The sequence below is a fragment of the Delphinapterus leucas genome, chromosome 18 (assembly GCF_059928025.1).
Source record: "Delphinapterus leucas isolate spDelLeu-1000000601 "Yukka" chromosome 18, BTC_Dleu_Yukka2, whole genome shotgun sequence".
Classification (NCBI taxonomy): Eukaryota; Metazoa; Chordata; class Mammalia; order Artiodactyla; family Monodontidae; genus Delphinapterus; species Delphinapterus leucas.
The window spans coordinates 10,207,362-10,225,901 of NC_143146.1; the positions used below are offsets into that span (position 1 = coordinate 10,207,362).

General features: G+C 38.9%; 1 protein-coding gene across 1 annotated transcript in view; it reads left to right on the forward strand.

Moving 5' to 3' along the window:
• Positions 1-18,540, forward strand: part of NALCN (sodium leak channel, non-selective) — a 279,093-nt gene that overhangs the window by 159,738 nt on the left and 100,815 nt on the right. The window contains exon 14 of the mRNA XM_089899398.1: positions 13,737-13,811. Coding sequence (XP_089755524.1) covers positions 13,737-13,811 — 75 coding nt within the window. The remainder of the gene's footprint in view (positions 1-13,736; positions 13,812-18,540) is intronic.

Sequence of the window (18,540 nt, forward strand, 5' to 3'; positions counted from 1 at the left end):
TGTACTGACTTATCCATCTCTAAGCATTCACACCCTCAGCGATCTAAGGATCAAACCAGAACTACATTATTATTTTTTTTTTATCATAGAGAGACACTCTCTTCAGTTTCACTGCATCCTCTTCACAGATGTAATGAAACTGAAAACAGAAGCTGGAGACCTCAGGGTGCAGTCAGTTAATTAGAAACTAGCTCAGTGTTACTACACTTTGTATGACTAAAAGAAACACATGGGGAAAAATAAAACACATGGCTGCAAATATTGTAAAAAGCGTGATAAAAACTGAATACCAAAATCCAGGAAAAATTTTCCTCTGTCACACAGACTTTTCTCTTCGATGTATTTCTATTAAAAAGAAAGGAAAAAGTTATGAAATGTGGCCTATGACATACTAAGGGATGTAATCCTTAGGTCTTTCTAATGACAAATGTACATCTCCGTATAATAAATTTGTACATATTTAAGAACCAAATTTAATCTCTAATATTATGCTAAGAGTTCCAAGGTAAGGACCCAGAATGTTACCCTTCATCAGGAACACAGGAAATAAAAACAACCCGTACTCTTTATTGGGTGGCAAAATTCTTTATAATTTTATTCCTAATATCTGGAACAACAAAGGTAGGTCACATTCCCACATTACAGATGATGAAACTGAGGAGTTAATTTGCCCAGTGTCACAAAGAGTGTAAATGTTAGAGCCAGAACATTCCCAAGTCTGCCTGGTCTCAAAGCCCGGGGTCTTGCAACTATTTGTTGCTGCTTCCCTAGATTCTGAAGCTTGTCATTGTCACTGAAAATGTCTGCAGCAAATCAAACCTCTGCCCAAGTCACTAAGATAAAACAAATTACATACAGCCTCTAAGGTCCCTTCCAAATCTAAATGTCTATGAATCAAATAAGTGCTGGAGAAACTACATGCATTAAACTAGAGGTCGCATTTGCTATAGGCAGAGACCTTCAAAATGATAACACGTCCATCAAAAGGTGTATGAGGATACATTGTTATGTGGCGGAAGGTCCTGGGCTCAAATAGTGGAATCACGTAGAAATAGTTTTGGCATTTTTTACATGGGGTGACTTTTAAAATATTCACAAAAGGAAAGAACACTGAGCAGTGGGAATGGAGGTCTGGCTTCTAAAGACGAATCTGGCTGCACTGGTGTTGGCAGGCACTTGGCCCTAAGGTCTTTGCATCCTCCCTGACAGGACCTCTAATCTGTGTCATTCATTTATTCATTCATTCATTCATTTATTCATGAACTCAACTAATGTTTATTAAGCACCTACTATGTGTTTAAGTTGGCGACTATTGATCATGGGTTAAATGCAGGATAGATGGTTGAAATCATCTACGTATGGGAATAATGTCTAACTGTTGTTCTGTTAAAACAATATAATCTTCTGCTCTCCCCACTGCAGATTTTTCACACTTAAAGATTTGATTCTTAAGTCAGAGACTAACACAGTATGTAAGCAGGAAGAAAAATGATCTAGCCTAGTAAATTATTTAGCAAAGTAATTTTTTTTCAAGTGGATTTCTGCAGGGATCACTAATATAATGAAATAAAATATTAAATCTGGTAATAGACTTCTTGGGCATTCTGAATTTTCCTTATTGGGCCAAAAACATGGCATTGATTTTGGAACACTGAAGCACTTGCAAGGACTGCTGAGATTCACTTGAGCCTTTAGGAACCTACAGAGCACAGCTTGAAAACCCATATCTAATTACACACCTTCATTCTACTGATTTAAGTGTCTGCCCAAAACACTCATTGTACAGTAATGTTTTTCATTGTGATTTTCAAAAAGTAGTTCTAAAACTGACAATTGAAATCGTTCTTTTGATCATAATTTTTTCAAATCTGTAAAGCAATTGAGAATTGAAAAGTCTACATGTCAATGAGGGCAGTCTGGTAAATATGGTAGAGTACAAGACTACAGACTTGAAGTCCAAAAACCTGGATTCAGGATCTCTCTCTGCTGGTCACTAGATGTGACTTTGGGAGAATCAGACAACTTCTCTGATCTCTGTGTTGTGTTATATCTGAAAGTGAGAATAATAAGGCCCAACACACCTAGTTTCCAAGGTTGCCATGTACATATGAGGTGAACTTGTATTTTTGAGGATGTTTTAGCCATGGTGTAAGAGGATGGTCGTAACTCTCACCAACACTGAGTTCCTTCAAGTTTAAATAAGATAGTATGAGCATTTCAAGCTATATATTAATAAATGCTAAAATGTTATTGTTATTTCAGATGTTTCTAATTTATAGAAGTAAAGTATTATTGATCAGTTTAAAGTATCATTTATGCCCAAGTCCGTCTCTCTTTTCATCTTTCCCCACGCCCCTTCTCCCAGACAATGACTATGATGAATTGGATACGAATCTGTCTTCCAGTTTTTAAATCATATTTTACTAAATTTAGCATACTATCAACTCTGAAAAGACTCATATTTTGTGTAACATTAACAAAAAAAACAACAGTTAAACTATACACATAGATTGTAAGGTGCATCCCAATTTCAGATTGTTAAAGTGTGAAGATAAATGTGCACCTTAAAATCAATGGATTACAGTAGTTTCCCACACATATATGTATCCATTAAAAATATAGAATGTTTTTAATTTAAGGTTATCATCTACAGACATTTTATACCCTTAGCTTTTAAGATCAGTATTATTTTTCAGCTTGAGAGTACTGCTCCAGTGCACTGATGGCCATCCTTGGGGGAGATGGGAGATGCCTGGTGTGCACACTTCTCTTGCTGTTATGACCCTACTCCATGCTGAGGCCAACTTACCTTTCATCATGTGTTTCCCTCCTTACAAATCATTAGGAGTAGCAATTTTCAGAATAAATAGTATCAAACTCTACATGTGTTCTCAGTTGAGTTTTTGACCAAGTATTGTTTTTGAAATCTTTTCATCTTAATACACATAGAGCTAATTCAGTCATTAGTATATAGAGTCATATAGTAGTCCATGGACTGAATATGCCATGTTTGCTTCTCAGTTCCCTTCCTGGTAGATATTTAGGTTGTTTTCCAATGTTTTGCTCTTATACTGTTGCAACTAATATGTTCGTACTTTGGGTCCAGTTGTGTGAGTTTCTTTAGGGTATATGCCAGAAAGTATCAATAGAATCCAGGATCCTGGATGCTGCCCAAATGGCTCCATTGCACAGGTCTGCAAACCCACACACCAAACCTGGTCCACAGGCTTTATTTCTACAGCTTGTGAGCTAAGAATGGTTTGTGCATTTTATTTATTTTTAATTTATTTTTATTTATTTTTGGCTGTGTTGGGTCTTCATTGCAGTGGCTTCTCGTTGCAGAGCACAGGCTCTAGGCACGGGGGCTTCAGTAACTGCAGAGCGCGGGCTCAGCAGTTGTGGCACATGGGCTCAGCAGTGGTGGTTCGGAGGCTCTGGAGCACAGGCTCAGTAGTTGTGGCACATGGGCTTAGTTGCGCCGCGGCATGTGGGATCTTCCCAGACCAGGGCTCGAACCCGTGTCCCCTGCAGTGGCAGGCAAATTCTTAACCGCTGCACCACCAGGGAAGCCCAGTTTGTGCATTTTAAATGGTTGTGTAGGTCCATACGCAATATCCTTAGTGTTGCCTCTTGGCCCTCAAAGCCTAACGTATTTGCTATCTGGAACTTTAATTTGCAGACCCCCGTTCTACAGGCAAACTGCACTAATTTACAGTCCCACATGCAGTGGTTGAGAATTCCTGTGTTCTTACATTCTCATGTATACTGGATATTGTTAGACTTTTAAGATTTTGACAGTCTTGTGAGTTGAATGGTGATATCTCTTTGCCTTAACTTGCGTTTTGGGGGTTTCCATGGTTATTAGTAAGGGAGCACCTCTTAGTATGTTTATTGGCTGTCTTCTTTGACTTCTTTGACTTCTTGACTCACCCAATCATGTGCTTTCTCTCTTTTCCTAAAAGCTAGTTTGTCTTTCTTAAATTCGTTGTTGTAGTACTACATAGATTCTGGATATTATCCATTAACTACTATATATGTCGCAGATATCCTCTCTCAGGTAATATTTTATTATTCCAATTTGTCTGTGATGGCTTTTGACGTTATATTTTGATGTGGCCAGAACTATCAGTTTTTCACTTACGGTCAACATTTAATTTGGACTCATGTTTAAGAAATTCTTTCCCACCCTGAAGTAATAAAAATATTCTCCCCTATCTTCTTATAATTATTTTAAATTTTTGCCTTTCATCTTTAGATCTTTAACCCGTCTCAACTTACTGTTTATATATAGTATAAGTTGGATGAAATGCATTATTTAAACAAAACAAATCAATTTTTCTCATCCAGATATATGTGACGTTTTTAAAACTTTGAGATGTGTAGTTGGTTTCATCTATAAAGCAAAGAGGTCAATTCAGATTTTCTAATTTATAATTTTTTTAAATGAGAAGTAATTAATTCAGTGAAAGAAAACACTATAATTAAATTTTCAAAACTGCAAGTGTTACTTCTGTACTACCCAAAAAGTCTAGGGACTGAAGTCACTTCCCCAGGTCACTGGAGATTTTGCTTAAACATTATCGACAATTGCTTTATTATCCTGTATGTCCTCAGACTGTCAGTCACTATTATGAGCTCTATCAAGTTAGCCTAATTCAATTCAGCACAGTTTTACTGAGTCTCAACTACTCTGTATAAGTACTAACCTATGTATAAGGCCATAGTGGGAAAGGGCTTAATCTCTGTCCTCTCTGAGCCTAAACTAGTACAGAAGTTGGACTGGTAAACACAAACACACAGATAAAAGCTGTGATTCAAGACCTAATGATACAAGTGATAAGAGGCACGAGGGCATGCTGTTGCTTGCAGTGTGATCGATGCACATGATAAACATTTGCTTCCCAATCATTCCAGGTGAACCTGATCTGAAATTCTTAAAATATTGGCAGTAAAACAGCTGGAGATGGTTTGTGGACCAACACACAAATGTGTGTGAAGGTGATAAGCCTGTGTTACATATGCATCGCATAACCTTCAAAACTGAACATTTAGAAGTTAAAATCTCTATTCCATAAGTCTGTCTTTAGGCTTGGATTTAGCTTTAAAAGAGCATTTTTGTTAAATGTATCAGTTTTTAATTTTTTTGTAAAATACTACCAAAGATTTTAACCCAAATTGGAAAAAATTTTTAAAAGTCCACATAAATATACAAGCTCTGATTTGATTTTTATCCATGCAGGCTGGTGGTGCCACACAACTTGGGGAGCTCCTGATTTAGTCTTCCCAGGGACAAACAGGCATGTGCCAAGCAGAAAAAAACAAACAATGCTCGGCTGCAGTTTGTTCTGGAATAAGAAACAGCAGGCCATTCCATCGCCCCCTGGGGCCACCAGTTTGTCAGCCCACAGTGAAAATCAGGCTTAAGTGTATAGCAGATGCATATTTATAACCATTATCTACTGTTCCTGTAAAATGTCTCTCTCATTCGCCAGGTATATATTCTGTATTTCTGTCCTGACTGATTGCAGTTTTGCCAAATGCTTATGAAATCTATCTTTTCCCCCACTTTTGCCAATGATTTGGGGATAAGAACGATAAAGACAACCAGTTGAAAGACTCTTTTTTTTTTTTTTTTCAGTGTTTTCCCCTTTATTATTGTTTCAAAGGAAAGCCCTGTGATGGGAATACTGAGAGAAAATGTAATTAAGCATTCATTGTGTATAGTCTTTTTGTTACCTTTGAAGTGCTTACATTAACACAGCAATCTCTTGATTTTGCTTCTGTAGCAGCAGCTTTCAGAAAATAGTCGTATTTTGCTGACAGAAATGGGCATTCCAGACTGTAAATTAAATAACTTGATTTTACAGAATTCATTTAAAAGTGCATCTGTGGTGAGCATTTCCCATTTCACATTGCTCTGATTACACTTGACTTTTTGTTGACCTATATGAAAAATGAAATTGTTTCTAACTACAGCCTGCAAGACAGCTTAGGAGAGTGTGATTATAAATGGTAAAAAGGAAAAGAAAACCACAAGATGATGAGGTGTTGACCAGATTCCTGCTGTGCTTCTACTGTATCCTTGAAAATAATGTTAAAAATAGAAATTATTAATAAAGTTCACGGTAGAGAAAGAAATAAGATTAAAGGTGACATTTCAGTTAAAGGGCTATCTTTAAGCTATATAAAAAGGAAAAGAAAATAATAAGAGGAAACTTTAGAAGAGAAATGGAAATGAAAAAGGAAAGGTGGATAGGGTGGGTGCAGGACTATATGCAGAGTTGGAAAGAATGCAAAACAGGATTGGAAGCTACAGAGATAGAAATTCTCAATCAAGAAGACCCATTCTAAGATGGTAAAGCCACCCTCTTGAGAAAATACACCATAACCTTCAGCAGCCTGAATCATGCTAACCTAGCCTCTCCCTTCAGTAGAGAGAATGAGAACCCTTGTGTGTTGCACAGAGGGGTTGTGTCACAACAAAATTGGAGGAAATAATGATGCTGGAGAACACACTGCTTCAGTCATTTATTGAATTTCATTGAAATGCATTATGGTTAAATGGAAGAAAACCAAGTTAATTATCTGTGGTTAAAGGTATCAAACTTAAACATAGCAAATATGTTAGCTCAGGTGAATCTGGCTTTTTCCGGAGTGAGAGGAGAAGTTAGAGGAGAAGAGAGGTTGTGAGGAATCACAATGGCCGAACGCCTCCTACCACTTGTGGTGGGAGCCATATTGAACCTGGAGACATTGGTTTTGAAACCCACTAAGCTGGAAGGTCAGCACCCCACCAAGCAGTAGCTACCCCATTCATAAAAATTCTAGGAAGGAGACTTGCCAGGCTTGCAGAGATCTGATTTTGCACACCAAATGCATTGTCAATGCCAAAAATATCTTGAGAATGGGTGTTGTAATCTGAGAAAAATAAAGAATTAGATACCTGGACTATTTTAATAGCTATTCTCGACTTTTACATTGAAATCGGTGATTCATGATGTATCAATGTTGATCACAAAATAAGGAAGTGGATGTATTACATCCATTGTATATTGCATGATAGAGCAAATACGTGTGTTGCATATTAATATAATGCAGTGTTATAGATCTGTTAAAAGTGGCGAGTAGCCAGTGCGTGAAAATATAAATATGAATTTCTTGTTTTAAAGCATTGCACATACTAAATACCGCTGTGTTGAGAGTATATGTGTGCTTTATTTAACAAAGCTCAAGAGGAAATGAAAGGATATATCATTAGCCATTTTTCCCCTGAAATTACATCTTTACGAAAAAATAGTGATTTAGAATTCCATGCCCCATTATAAATTTAAATATTATATAAATTATGAAAGATAAACAATGCACACAACAGGTTGACTGTGTAATTTAGAACCAGCAAAGCATAAAGGTAAAAGGGTTTCATGCAAATGATGAAGCTCTTGTGATTCAATGTGACAAATCCCTGTAAAAATCCTTTTGTTATATCAGTAGCATTTAATATAAAACTGTGAACCTCATTTAATGGCTATGAAAAGCCTTTTGGCACAGTACGGATGGTACTGGTAGTAGGCAGACATTGGCTGAAAATAAGACTCAGACGTCAACGTAACGGGTTCAGGTTAACGAGCATTACCTCAGCTTTCTATAAAAACAGAACAAACAACAGCAACAACAAAAAGCAACACTGAGAGGATTGAGGAATAGTTCTTGCTTTCAGAATTAGGATCTGTCCCCCACTCCCATTAATATGGGGGATGGGGGGAGAAATGGCTGACACCCAAGTCAGCCTGCGAGCTCAAGTCCAAGTCCGCACAGCACTGGTTTGTAGGAAAATAATGTCTCACTGACAGTGTAAATTAAATATGATGGAAACCAAGCTGCCACCCTCCCTTCACTTCTGTTTCTTTGTCACGGTGGTTATTGCCAACTTATTAGAGTCTGAGAAAAAACTACAAAGTAATTCTCACCTCCTGGCAATCAGCTGCAGACCTAGCCTCCCCGGCATCTTCTGTTTCCACTCCAGAGAAACATCAAAGCCAGACCCCAAGTGCCAAGTCCTCACTTTAGCACAGGGCCCTACTCGTCAGGAACACGGTGACAAGGATCCATAAATGTCCATGTCCACACAGAGTTTCAAGGAAACTCGAACTCCACACACATTTTTAAATACGGTTTCTGTTTTTGCCATCACGTCTTCATGTTAACTAAGCAGGAAAGGGTGAACATTCAGATAGTGAATGAACCTAGGTTTAATGAAGGTTAAAGCAAACTTTAAACTTTCCCATATATCGTGCTTAAATTTGTTACCAAAACCCACCCCAAGAGCTTGTCTCAACGCTGTTAGCGAGGGGCTTTCTACCTGCAAAGCCCCTTCAGCAAAGCCAAAGTGTTTCCTTTTTGAGTCTTGCCTTCTCTCTACCATGAAAATCAAACTCTTATCTCCATGAAAAAGAGAATGTGCAGCTAGAATCCCCCATCTATTTCTCTGTCCTTCTGCCCTGAGGGTAGCTTTTTCCTCTTTCCTCCAAAAAGGAGGTATAAAATGTACTGCTTTTTAAATTAAGGTAACAAAACATTACATATTTAATAACTTTTGTCAAACTGCACTTAACAGTATCCCATTACTATTTCAATGAGCCAGCTTAAAATAACTGCATTACCTGCATAAAAAACCAGAACATCTGAAAGGAAAATTTTACCAGAGAAGAAAAGAATGCCATCATTCTGTGATTATTGCAACCTCCCTCTCACACCTCCCGACCTCCCTTGGTGGCATTTGGGCAAACTGCCAGCCCCCAGGCCTACCTCTCAGGCTCCCCCAGCCTCCTTCCAGGCACCCATGCTCTGGACATACTCACCTGCTCACCAGGTCCCTAGTTAGCCCCACTCTCCCAAGGCCCTGTCTTCCCTCATGCCACCTGGAAAGACTTTCTCACAATTCCCTTCCTGCCAAAAACCTCCTTCTCCTTGGTATCTTGCCATCCTGGTAGCACCTGGCTGGACTCATGATCAGCCCCTCATGATCTTAAATGAGCAGCGTTCAGAAGAGGCACCCAGACGCATCGGCCCAGATCAGCTCTGAGAAATCGGAGTGCTTAGAAATCGAACCTGGGATACTCTGGTTGAGTTTAGTTTCTGGTTGTCAGTCTTCATGCACGTGTGCCCCCACTCCAAGCCCCTGCTCCCATTTTCCTTCACATCCCTGCTTTCTGAGAGGAAATAAGAACGTTTTCTGGGGATGAAGTATGAGGGAGGCAGAAGGGCCCAGAGAGAGACGGGGAGGCGGTGCGTTTCGACGATGGTGGCACGTCACACCATCCTTGGTGTGTTGACAGCCAAGACCTGCAACCACTTCTTGTCTGAACTTGATGGGGAGAGAGCCTTGCTAGGGGCCGACACAGACGAGGGGCAGCCCGCAGAGAGCTGTGTAGCTGCCTGAGAGGTCTAGGTAGAGAGAGTCTGAAAGATCCCCCCCAAAAAACCAGTCTCCCTTAGCCTCCACCTGGAATGGCAGAACTTCCAAACTTCCTTGAGAGTTGAAAGCCACTGAGTAGGAAGAACACTACTGCTAGAACAAGGGCCCAAATTAGAGACCAGATAGAGAGTAGAGGGGATTGAATGGGTGCTCCACAAAAGTATATCCATGTCCTAACTCCCAGGCTTGTGAATGTGACCTTATTTGGGAAAATGGTCATTTCAGATGCAATTAAATTAAGGATCTTGAGATGAGATTAATCTGGATTATCCAGTTAAGTCTCAAGTCCAATAACAAGTGTCCTTATAAGAGAAGGGTGAGGACAAGATGCAGGGAGTATGAGGAAAAGACAGAGACAGAGATTGTGGAGTGAGGCTGCTGCAAGCCAGGCGATGCCTGGGGCCACGAGATGCTGGAAGAGGCAAGAAAGGATCCTCCCCTATAGCCTTTGGAGGGAGTGTGATCCTGCCGACAGCTCGAGTTTGGACTTCTGGCCTCCAGAACTGTCATAGAATCCCCCTCTGTTGTTTTAAGTCACAAAGCTAGTGCAATTTGTTGCAGCAGCCCCAGGAAACTAAAACAAGGGGTGTCACTGAGCACCAGAGATCTTAGCAGGAGCTGCAAGAACTGAGGTAGTGACCAATTCAGCAGAGAGAAAGCCCAGCGTCCCCCAAATAAGCGCCATCACTGCCCCTGATGGGGGACAGAGGATCAGTCACATGGCCACAGTGGACCAGAGGCCAATGACCATCACATCTTTGACTTTAAACCAGACCTACAAAGAAAAGGAGCATTTATTCAAATGTAACTAAGTTTTAAAGGACAAAATTGGATTCATGTAGCAAGATTCGGTTTTCAGCCATCAACACAAATGGAGGGCTTATGGACTACATTCAACTGATATGTAAACATATGAAGAAAACTGTTTTAGTGTCGCATATCTAAGTTTACGTCTGTGTATTTTCATATAGGCTATATCACACCCCTGGGTTCTTGCCGGAGGATTAAATGAAAAAATACTATAGCTGCAATTTGTCAAGCTATTATTATTATAGCCATCGTATTTTACAAATGAGAGCACTGAAATTCACAGTGGGCTAGTGGTTGCCACGCAGCTGGTGACTGTCAGAGCCTATTTGCCGGCCAAGGTCTCCAACCACATTGCTCTTTTCCACCAGGCTGCCAACCCACGTCTGCTTAATTCGATTGTGAACTTCGTAGCGGTGAGCACGGTATCGCATTTATGTTCCTGACCAGGCAGTATCTGACACAGCGACAGAGTCCAATTTAATCGAATAGCATAACCTTGCTGTGGTTAAGTAGCCTGCCATCTGTCTGGTGTTGGGAAAATAATTAAAAATAAAATCTCCTGACAATCCAGAAAACCTCCACCAAGGTAGACAAGAAAGAAAACAGTTTTATTATTGAATAGCACTAAACCAGACTGTGATGGGCATCGCAGGCAGTCCAGCAAAGTGATCGCAAAGACAGAAAGCCGTGTCACCCTTTGATACACATCCCCACAACACATCCATTCTCTCAGGATGAAAACAAGTAGTCCTCAGGCAAGAAGACTCGACGGCATCTTTTGTTAAATACAGTTCCCCCTAAATTCACCTGGTAACTGGGACGGCCCTCTGTGATAGCTAATTGCCTTTACCCGAAGGAAAATAAAACTTTTCATATCTCCATGATAAATAGGTAGTTTTGCAACATGGGTCCAGGTGGCTAAGTTATATTCCCAACTTCCCATGGAGAAGGGGAGACAGGGCACTCTTCCTGGGTTGTAAAATGATGAGACTTATTTAGCTTTTAAAAAGATCTGTGTACATCTCAAAGGGACAGAATTTATAAGCGTAAGTTTTCAAGGAAATGCGCTAAGCAAAGGGAGGGGAACTGTGGCTTTCCCTTTTTTAATCAGGGAAATTATTTTTTTCTTTTTAGATTTGTGTTGGCCCTTTCCCTGGGGAGATAGGAAAGGCTGTTAGGTTAGGACACAGAGCCAGGGCTGCTTCCAGTGCCCAGGAGAGACAGAAGTGGTGTGAGACAGCTCAGATTCACAGCGGAGCCCTTCAGGTGGCCACTGTGAGTCTGGGAGAGGAAGCAGGAGAAGGGAGTACTGAGAGTACTTTTGATGATAACGTCAAGGTCAACCTCAAGGTCACAGGACAAGGGCTAGACTTGGAGTGAACTATGAAATGTCCTGTACAGAATAATGTCTGGTTTAGAGTAAGCCTGAATATATCTGTGCCCAGATGTGCACAGGGTGGTGGACGTGGTGACATCAGTAAAAAATCTGTGGTCTAATAGAGAACAGACGTGGTTGCCAAGGGGGAGGAGGTATGCGGGAGGGATGGATTGGGAGTTTGGGGTCAGCAGATACAGACTATTATATACAGAATTGATAAACAACAAGGTCCTTCTGTTGTTCCTATAATACAGGGAACTATATTCAATATCCTGTAATAAACCATAATGGAAAAGTATATAAAAAAGTATATATATGTATATATATGTGTGTGTGTGTGTATTACTTTGCTGTACAGCAGAAATTAACACAACATTGTAAATCAAATATGCTTCAATTTTAAAAAAATTAAACAAAAGAAAAAAAATCTATGTTCTAGACCATTCTGTATCCTCTTTAAGCTCTGGCAGGATCCCAAAGGCTGTGGCTATTCACAGGAAGAGTGCTGGCAATTGTCCTGAGCCAAACATTGTCAAAACTCCATAGTAGTTGAGGCTTTTTTTCCCCCTTGTTATATGCTCATTAAACTTGGAAAACAGCTAGCCATTAACTTCTGTATAATAATCTCTCTGGTGCTTAAGAGTCATGACTAAATTGCCTCGATTTTCTTACCTTTGTGCTTAACAAAGTCTAATAGTAACAAATGGGAATCATTTGCCAAGAGGGAAATTAAAAGGAAGAATATATATTAAGAATGAAAAAGATTATCAAATGAATGTGGTACTTCAGAGAATTCAAAGTTGAAAAGGGACTAGAAATTAAAATATTTTTAAAATTCTACTTTTTCGTTGTTTTCTTTCTTTTACCGTATTTACCCATTCCAAATGAAGTATATGCCTTTTTTTTAATTTGGGAAAATATAGTGAAATACAAAAAATAAGGGAGGGGGAGTCCATTTTTTCCACAAAGACAGGCACCGTTAACATTTCTAAAGTACCTCCTCCTAGCATTTTCTCTGTTATTTCTTTTTGTACATACTTGCACTTCTACCATATATACTCTCATTTAATATTGTAAGCATTTTTTCTACTGTTAAAATTCATGAGTGTATTGGTTATCAATTGCTATAGAACAAATTATGAACAACTTAAGAGCTTACAACAATAAACATCTATTATCTCACGTGGATTCTGCAGGTTGGGAATCTGAGACGGGCTTAGCTGGGTGTTTCTGTAGTTCAGAGTGTCCCATGAGTTTGCAATCAAGATGTTAGCTGGGGCTTCAGTCACCTGAAGGCTTTACTAGGGCTGAAGGATCCACTTCTGAGATGGGTCAGTCACATGACTGTGGCAGGAGGCCTCAGCTCATTGCCACATGGGCCTCTCCATAGGGACATGGCACCTGGCCATAGGACATGGCACCTGGCTTCCAGCAGAGTGTGTGATCCAAGGGGGAGCGAGGTGAAAGCCACAATGTCTTTTACTACCTAGCCTCATAAGTCACACACAATCCTTTCTGTAACCTATTGGTTGTACAGACCAGCCATATTCAATGTGTAAAGGGATACACAAGACTGTGAACACGAGTGACTCACAATGTTGGAGACTAGTTACCACAATGGATTTGTAATGGCTGCATGAATTTTACAATAGAGATCTCTATAACTGTATTAGCTATTTACATAAGGTTAGATGTTATTTCCAGTATTTCATTATTACAAATAATCTCTCAAGCACTTTTGTATATAAAGGTTTTCATTAGTACTTCAGGTTATTTTCTTTGAATACAGTCTTAGAAGTAAGATTGTTATTTTTTTAAAGTTTTCTTAATTTTCATTTTAAATCAGTTTTATAAAGCAAATTAATATTTTATATTGTTTATTTCAGTTAACAGATGCATTTCCTTTAATGTCTTTGCTATAAGTATCTTAAAATGCCTATGCAGTGATTCACAACTCATGTTTAATGCATTCTATATAAGTGTATATTTTAGGTAGATATTCTATATCATATATATAATATTTTGATACTTATGGCGTGTGGGTTTTTTCATTGCTATTTAACCATTTTATAGATCCTCCTGAGTTTGTTTGTCGCTGTTATTTTGGACAACTTAGAACTTGATGAAGATCTAAAGAAGCTTAAACAAGTAAGTAATGTATGGGGGGTTCTTTAAATCGGCATTAAAAAAATAAGGGCAAAACATGTGCTTACAGGTAGTATTAAAGCAGTTCAAGGTTCAAAGTAAAAAAGATAGATTTTAATACATTAAGACAACCTGAGTTGGCAAATAATTTTCTTCTAAGTTTAACCTCTGATATCAACAAAGGAAATTTTTATTTCCCTACGCTTATCCTAGGAATATTTTTATATCATTATTTTGAGTAAAATTAAGATGGACATAGTATAGTAAACTGAATTTAGATTCTCCTTCTGCCATTAAATGAAGATAGTTTGGAAATGAAATGCCTCAGGGCCAGATTGCCATTTGGCATAATTGCATGTAATACTCCTGATCATCATCATAAAAATATTAAGCATAAACTTGCCTGACCACTAGACATTAAACGAGAATTTAGTCTGGGTGCCCAAAGTGGTTATAAGAAATGGGACAGAATAATTGATCAACTGTGTGCCCAGTTGTATATGAAAATAGATTGGGTGTTATGGCATTGATAATCATGTTCCAAAAATGTAAATGTAAATGTGTGAAGATTATGTTATTGATGTTGGCAGAAAGATTACAGGTGTGATTAGCTATTCTCATAGTTTTTGTTCCATGGAAGATACTTGGCTTGAACATTTGACTCTGTCAAAGAGAAGAGACCCTTTGAGAAGCAGAATTTATAAAAGGGGGGAGCCTGGATAAATATTCTTGGCTTACCCTCCCCAGCACTGCAATAGTTGGAATTACTAACATCCCAGTGAAGATCCTATCTGGAATTTTAGGAAGGCCCTACACATTCAGAATTTTCAAGTTGGATAGAGTTGTCTATTTTTAAAAAAACAAAGACATAACCTATTTAAATTTTTGTTGTTATTTATATATCTGAAAATCACTTTAAGCATTTCATTGTTTTACTCTTGTTTATTTCCAAAGCCTATGCTTTTAACCAAGGGCAGTCAATAAAGAAAAAAGAAACAAACATATTTGATATAAAGATGCCCACTGCGAGCATATCAAGGAAGGATTTAAATTCTTCCCTGTCCTGGGGCTACACAGGCAAATGGTTACCTGAGTGTGGTGGGCATGATTTCTTCCAGATCTTTTCAATTTGTGGCAACAGTGGTAGGTTCTTCAAATGAGGGTTGGGAAGTTCTTTATGCCATTGATGCAAATACTTCCCATGGTTTCTAGTTGTAGAAGAAATATGTAATTAGTGAGTTCAAAATTGAAATTGACCAACCATATAATTAGACACAACCAATAAATATCTCTTGCTGTATAACCACCTTAGTCCTTGCTTTACAAATCTGGTATTTATTTCAGGATTTAAATGATTTTACTCTATTTTTATTATTCCCAGAGAAGAGGATGGGGAAAATGTGAAAAAAATAGTTGATTTTCTTAATGTTTCAAGTTCCAGAAAGCACTCTGTATTCCAAAGTCTGTCTTTATTCAGTTTAAACTTGTTTTTTCAGTCTTTGACCCTTTCCACCAACTAGTCTGTAGGTTCTTAGAGCTACAATCACGTTTGTGTGAGCACTGGCTCAGTGCCAGCTACTTTGTATTTTCATTTATTTAAATTTCACAGCAACCATGTGATGCAAGTATTGTTAATAGCTTCATCTTACAGGTGAGGAAACTAAGGCACGGAGAAGTAACTTGCCTAAGGTCTCACTGCTAATAAGTGGCAGAGTTAGGATTTGAACCCAGGCAATTTGGACCAAAAGCCCAGACTCAGCCTCTATGCTATACTAAGTCACATTAAAGCTATATAAATGCCAAACATGAGTCATGCCATTGTGGAGGCTCATTCATAAGACTGTTAGTTACTTGTTGATAAATAATGATATCTTAGGTGACAGAGATGTCATTCTATTCATGAAATAACCATTGATGTGACAGGCAGTTTCTTGAGGAATGGAGGTGAATTAAGCTACCCAATCATTAAAACTATCCAAAAGGCAGATGATCTAATTAGAGGCACTGGAGTTAGGACTTCGGCAGAAGCTAAGAGCTGAGATGCTTACCATTCACTCCACATGATGGCAGACACTGGCCAAAGCGCCTTTTCCCTCAGGGACCTTCTGGAGCAATGACCCTCCTTAGACACAGACATAAGGTGCTTGCAGCATATTGACATTTTAGAGAGGTCTCTAGAGACTTAATGTACTTTATTATGATTGTGGTAAAAACAGTTGTGTTAAAATATACATGTTGGTGCATAGACATTTTTCAAGAGTAATAGAAACCGTGTGAGCCACCTCTAAAATGGAGACGTTAAATATGAAACACTGAACAAGGGCTATTAGAAAAAGTCGGTTCTCATGCTTGGGAGAGGGATTATGTCCCTGGAGGTGGATGGGATAGGAGACAATGGTAGAAAGCTGAATGGCACAGTGAAGAAATTAGAATGGGAGAAGAGAAAGAAGTGAAGAAGTGAACGAGGAAAACATCCAAGAGATGAAATTAAAGGAAAGAGCACAGATTATTAATCTAAGCCAGTGATAAAGAGGGAGAAATGTGACCGAATGCTACATCAGATTGCTCCATGCACCAGAGCTTTTGTGAAGAAGCTCCCTGAGGCAAGCACAGTCTGCAGGATCAATGCTGCTGGAACTGTATCCTTCTTAAGTAGGAACATGCTACTTATTGTTTCCCCATTATTTTCTGAAGTTGCCTCCTTGCCCTTTAAGACAGTGGTTTCCAGCCAGGGATGCTAACCCGTGGGGCTCTTCAGGAGAAACTATGGGACCAGCAGCCTTCTTTAACACTTCAGGAAACCTAAAGGGAATTGTGCATTTACCCGACTAAAATGCCTACTTCAATACTTTTAGCTGGAAATTTGTGAATTCTAGGCAGCAGCACTGCTTCCCTAATGCTAATGCTCTGAAGGCTCTTCATATATGCTTTTCTTTAAGGAAAAAGAAGCAACGTTGAATTATTTATTGCTTAATAAAGGCATTTTGATAGAAACTTTTTTAAAGAGAGGACTCAGAGGGCAATAATTAAAGGGCTCCTTGGGGATGACTTAGGGTTGGTTCTGATGTAAATGCTCATTCCCAGGCCACCTGTCTCCATGCCATCACCAGTGTTTTGCCTTTAGAGCCACTAATGCAGCTTTTCCTTTGTCACTCTCCAAAATAAATAATGCTCTGAAAAAACATGCCAATTATGCATTCACATAAAATTCATCTATTGCTTTCCTAGCAGCAGTATAGCAGTAGCAATCATTTCCTAGCTGCCATAATTTATGTGACCCCATATCTAATTAAATAGAGACCGTGATTCTCTTTCAGCATCACCAAAACCCAATAGAGGAACTGGAGATAGATAGAGATAGAAATAGAGATATGTAATGGGTTTTTACATAAGATCAGAAAATTGACTAGAAATGAGATTGTCTGTAAATGTATAATTTGGCTGCCGAGAAGCCAGGTCAGTTCATATAGAGGCTAAAAACCCCCTTGACCTACTGCTGTCCTCTAAACAGCAGTAGGAGACAATGACCTTCATGCTCTGTGATGTAGCAAAGACACTGGAGAATGTAGGTGGAGTTTTGCAAACTTTGAAAAGGAAGAGAATTCTTGCAGCTTTAATGATTTTTGCAAATTCAGTGCAAGAGAGATATAAAGGGTTTTCTTTTAAGCAGTAGAAGATTCATTAAACTATGAGGGGAAAAAAAGACCCATAGAGAAGCCTCAGGGAAAAGAATCATTGAAAAGGGAAGTAGAGATAGTCTGTGTAGATTAAGTTCAAAGCTCTGCAATTAAAACTGTTTCCCCAGCTCTGTATTAAGTCCCATTTGAGTCTTGTCTGGTTCAAATTTGATAATGTTTGGTCTTCTATGATGTCCAATGCATAGTGAGGGATGGACATGTAAAGAGACTTCTCTCTCTTGTTGATTATGATTTTAACAAAACAACAAAAATCTTAGTCCTTTTAAAAATATGAGCTCCAAAAAATATATATATATGAGCTCTGGGTTAATGTTTCTCCGTAGCCTTACCTGGGGGCTTTCATTTTCATCTCTGTCTTGTCTCCTGTATTGAAGTCAATCTGGATTTAGGGCAACAGCAAGGGGACAGACTAGCCACTCAGCTAAGCACTGTTTGCCATCTCCTGATCTGAGTCGAGCCTTCAGTCTTCTTAGTACTTTTTCCATCTCACAGGAGTGAACTCAAACGAATGTAACATGAAAGAAGGATGCAACTGTTACAATAATAAATATTCCCTATTGAAAACTACCTGGTGCCAGGCACTTCATATGCAATTACTGAATTTAATTCTAAATGTTAAAGACACAGAAACTAACATTCAGGGAGATAAATTTCTTGCCCAATTTCATATAATTTGTAAAGTGCTTAAGTTGGGATAATAAGGGCTTTCTCACCCCAATGCAGGTGACACACAACCTGCTCAGAGAATCAGTTCATTCATTCATTCTAAGGCGAGCGTCTGGAAAATGGGTTGGTTGAGATGCTTGCATTTTTGGCTCAGCAGATTCTCTCCCTTGGATGTGTAGATTGGAGGTCAAATTGTAATCAGAATATAGCTCAGTGAGCTGGGAATCAGTGTGGGGTGTGGAGAAGGAGGGTTGTGTGATTCAAATACGTAATGGCATCAGGCTAATGTCACTTGAGGTATTCCTTTTACTAGATCTCCCCATTTTTGTAATCCTGGGGTCTGAATGCCCATCTACTGTACTTCAGAT